The 4,854-nt window shown below is 35.8% G+C and overlaps 1 protein-coding gene across 1 annotated transcript; it reads left to right on the forward strand.

The window, feature by feature from the left end:
* Positions 1–1,571: 1,571 nt before the first annotated feature.
* Positions 1,572–2,144, forward strand: LOC141819421 (dirigent protein 2-like). Its single transcript, XM_074706723.1, has one exon. It carries the CDS (start codon positions 1,572–1,574, stop codon positions 2,085–2,087), a length of 516 nt encoding a protein of 171 aa, XP_074562824.1. The 3' UTR covers positions 2,088–2,144.
* Positions 2,145–4,854: the final 2,710 nt, after the last annotated feature.

Below are 4,854 nucleotides of genomic sequence, written 5' to 3' on the forward strand. Positions count from 1 at the left end.
GATGGGATTGGTGTTTTGCTGCTCTGGAATTTCTATTGTCTCCCAACTCTGGGGAATTAAGTTTCTCTCTCCGATCGGGCGGGATAGGTGTTATGTTGTTCTGGAATTCATATTATCCCCACTTCATAGGATCAAATTTCTCTCTCTCAGTCAAGGTGGGATGGATGTTCTAGTATTCCTATTATTCTCCTACTCCGCAAGATTGAGCTTCTCTCCCTGATCAGGACAGGATTGATGCTTTAATATTATGATATTATTATTGTCCCCCAACTCCGTAGGATCAATCTCCTCTCCTCGATCGGAGTAAGATTGATGTTCTAGTATTCTTATTATCTCTCTGATTTTATGGGATCGAGCTTCTCTTCCCAATCAGCTTCCCACGACCCCTTGACAACTCAGCTCCTCAATTAAACCTCTTAAATCACTTCTATATTGTTTGGTGGCCCAAGAACCTCACACTTCTTAAATCAGACTTCATTCGACTTTGAGAGGGGATTATTGATATCATCAAATCCTACTCCCCTTCCAGCCCGATAGATCCAAGATTCAATAACCTGTTATGATTTAGGAGCTTACCTCTATAAGTATGACAGTAAGGATGGTAAAAAGGGAGGAGAAAGGGGAGGTCCTTCTAGCCTAACAAATCCGAAGATCCAAGATTCAATAACCCATTATGACTTGGGAGTCAACCTCTATAAGTATGAGAGTGAGGATGGTAGAAAGGGAGGTTACTTCTTACTATTCATCTTCTTCCATTTTCATTCTCACCGTTTAATTGACGATCATAAGGGTCATGTCGACCACACTGATGCCCGTTGAAGGGTATTGATGTGCTGGTTTCGAAATAGTAAGTTGTTCAGATAGAAGGAAGCTCTATTGAATTCGGATCCGTAGGAAGGGTGCATAGAGTCGGCATAAGACAGGAGTTGTGAGCGACCAACATCATCATCCAACAACAAAACACTCAAATAATTAATTGATCATCATGCACAATGACGAAATTACCTGAAAATCCTGTCATAAATAAATAAAATTCTTTCTAGATATTTCAAGAGTCGACGGGAAGGAAAAGTAAGCTTGAGTTATAAATTTTACATGCACGGTGTTCAAGTGTTCTGCCTATATTGCAAACTAAGATGGCAGTTCCTAAACGCTGCCATTTCTTCTTCACTTTCAAAATATAATTTAAACTAAGATGGCGGTTCAAGTGTTTTGCCTATATTGTAAACTAAGATGGCGGTCCCTAAATGCTGCCCTCCCTGCCCTTTCTTCTTCACTTTCAAAATAAAATTTAAATATTCATAAAGCCTTTCACATGCTAACTAATTTCAGTAATTAATTATTGTACTCATTAGAAATATCATTTCACTTTCTAAACACATTTGATTTTACTAACTAATATCAATAATCTGGTAGTTTATTGATTTATTTATTCCTTCATGCCTTGTTTGCATGATGAAAATGGCGGTTCCCAAACGCGGCCCTGCCTGCCCTTTCAACTAACATCAATAATCTGGTATAGTTTATTGGTTTATTTATTCCTTCATATGATATGCATATGCCTTACTTGCATGATGAAAATGGCCGTCTCATCTCCATCCTTTTTCCTCTTCCTCATCCTCTCTTTCGCTGTCGTCGCCTTCGCCCAGCACCACTCCACCCACCTGCACTTCTATGCCCTAGAACGCTTCTTTGGCTCCCCCAATCCGACCGTTGCATTTTCGGTGAACCTGCACCCGGAATCCCCCATGGAGGGCTTCGGCAACCTTGGGGTGTTTGATGACATTATCCTTGCAGGGCTCGACCCAAACTCACCAGTCATCGGTCGGCTACAAGGGTCCACTGCTAACACAGATTTGACCGGTCATAGTTTAACTACAATCATAAACTTGGTGTTCACCGCCGGAGAGTACAACGGGAGTTCGCTGATGGTCTTAGGGAGGAACCAGGTTGGAGGCCTGTCGGATCGAAGCATCACCGGCGGTACTGGACAATTTCGACTAGCAAGGGGCTACGTCCTGAGCCGAGTAGTCAATGTCACTGGCACCACAGTGATTTTTGAGTTCGATGTTTATGTCACACAATGAGCATCAAGTATAATCATCCATCGACATCTAATGCAATAAAGGTTCAAATATCTTGGAATTCTCCATATGAATTCCAAGATATATGATTGTGGAGAACATTATTGTTTCTGTTCCCGTCAAGAACCACTTCTGGATGTGCAGCCTATCCTCAGCACCACTCCGGAATGAAGAAGGATGGAGGCACCAAAGATCACCGGAGACCTACAAACACAGACACCGTGAGAAGGAAGGTCGGTGTGACCGGCGCGACCACTCCGATGCTTAAGTCAGGCGTCCGGAGATGAAGGTAATAGAAGGAAGATGACCAAAAAGGGAGAGAGCATACCTGGCCCCGGTGGAGGGGCTCACCTTATATACTGAGGAGGAGACTCGTACCACGGACAAGGCAAGGTGAAGCTTACCTTGAGAGTACCTTCTGTACCTGTGAGGAGTGGCGTCTTTAATGATGCTTGTACACCACTGGCAGGGGCGTACGTCGGGCGGCGCATTACCATACCCAGTGAGGGGGTGTCAGATGTCTGACTATAGTACAAGAAAAGGAGTGGTCAGTGACAGAGGGTATTATTCTGCCCCGATTCCTTGGGACGAGTCGGGTACACTGATCAGTCGAGCTGACCGGGAGTCGGCTCGGCGGGATTATCCACATCTTCTACTGACAAGTCAGCCTATTGGACTTGGGTGGGGCCCATTCGGGTGGTTACCCTGGGATTCGGATTCGGGCCGTAGTGCCTTAGTCGGCTGCTTCCGGATCCCGTCAAGAACAGGTTCCGGATGGTTGACTCGGCTCGGGCGTCTCTCTCGATCCGGTCTGCCTCCGTGTCCTTACGACCGTAACAGTTTCTTAAAACATCTTGCTATAGCTCCTAAATTGAAGTGCTTGAGTTTTTTCCTGGTGTTATTGTGAGCTCGATCTTTGTCGTCATCCTTCTCTAATTCATAGCTTCCTTTATTCTTAAGTTCCTTTTGTTTGTCTAATTATATCAACCATGGTCTTCATTTGAGCATTCGTTAATTCCTAAACTTCTTTGCTAATTGGCATTGAATCTAATATCGTGTAAATTATTTTGGCCTGAAATAAAACTCTTAACACTAGTTTAAATTAATCTTCAAATATTTTTTAAAAAATAAATAAAAATATAAAATAATACTATTTACTGTTCCATACGTATGAAATTCTTCCATGCACTTTGATTCGCCTAATCACATATTTTAAGACGCAAAATATATATATATATATATATATATATATATATATATATATATATATATATATATATATATATATATATATATATATATATATATATATATACAATTTTGGGAAATAAGATTATGAGAACAATTTTTTTCAAAAGTTTACAAATAATAACCTCAATTTAATATTGAAGATTAAGGTTAACCACTAGAGTTTAGCAAACCAAACTAAGGTAAATATCATGAAAATTCTTTTTATTTCCTCTAGTCTAAGCAAGATATAAAAAATTAATTAATTTTGTTAAAAAGGAGAAAAAGTAAGACGGAAAAGATATTACCTCTTTAAATTCACAATTTAAAAAACAAAAACTTTTATAATGCATAAATTAAAGAATTAATATTTTGAATTCAATTCTCTCTGACTTTGAAATGTCAGAGCTAGTCTCTGGCACTAAAAATGATATCGGACCTCAGCAACTATGATATCCATTTAATTTTGCATTCTTAAAATTTTCAGTTCTTAAATATATTAAAATATGAAAAGACCACTTTATATTTTAGACTGAATTTGATTCTTCGATATAAGTTGTAAAATTCCCTAAGTTATCATTGGAATTAATTACAACTAAGAAATTAAGTTAATGACATAGGTAACTTGTTTAACAAATTTTAGTTAATATTTATGAATTTATATCCTAGCTCACATACCTATTAAACGCAGAATTTGATAAATTCTAATATTACTTGTATTTATAATTTCACAGTATTATCGAACTATTTTATAAAATATATTGCATATGCTATTAAATAATTAAAATTATATCAAGTGTTAGTAAACTATATTATACAAGCTACTAAAATTACATTAAAATTCTAGATGATACTAAATTATTATCAAAGTTAATTAAATTTGAAAAAAAATACATTTTAAATAACAGTGGCTTGAAGTCTATATAATTACATTCACTATTTATTTTGCAAACAATATAGATTTTTATTATTTAAAAAAAATATTAATAATTGTTGAATAACATATTTTTTTGCCTATTTCATCGTAATAAGTACGAATATAAACATACATATAGAAAACTTTAGATAATTTACATTAAATCTATAAAACTCGGATGTTTTTAATAAACTATTTAACATAATGTTTCACTTCTAATAAATTTATGCAAATAATTTAATTTATTAAAAATATAACATATTATCAATTTACAAGTTCATTAATAAAGTCAAATATATATATATACACACACATAATCAACTGGCTAAGATGTTAATTTTTTATTTTTTAAACAATTCTTACAAAACATTGTTAAATGTATTTAAAATATATTATATGAAAAAATAAATAATATGCACACGCATGGAGCTATAACATTGAAACAAAGACACAAATGGCTTTTACATGAATAATAAGAGAATAAAGCTTTCACTACTCAAAATGATATTTGAATGGACTAAGAAAAAGAGATATCTGTTGCTTCCAACTATAAATTTCAAACAAAATAAGAATTAGGAAAAAGGATCTCATTAGCAATGGAACAAGGGGTCCTGAAAACAATAAACT

Source organism: Curcuma longa, unplaced genomic scaffold (genome assembly GCF_044706935.1).
Source record: "Curcuma longa cultivar G26 ecotype Majalengka, Jawa Barat unplaced genomic scaffold, ITB_CL_G26_1.1 contig_5998, whole genome shotgun sequence".
NCBI lineage: Eukaryota > Viridiplantae > Streptophyta > Magnoliopsida > Zingiberales > Zingiberaceae > Curcuma > Curcuma longa.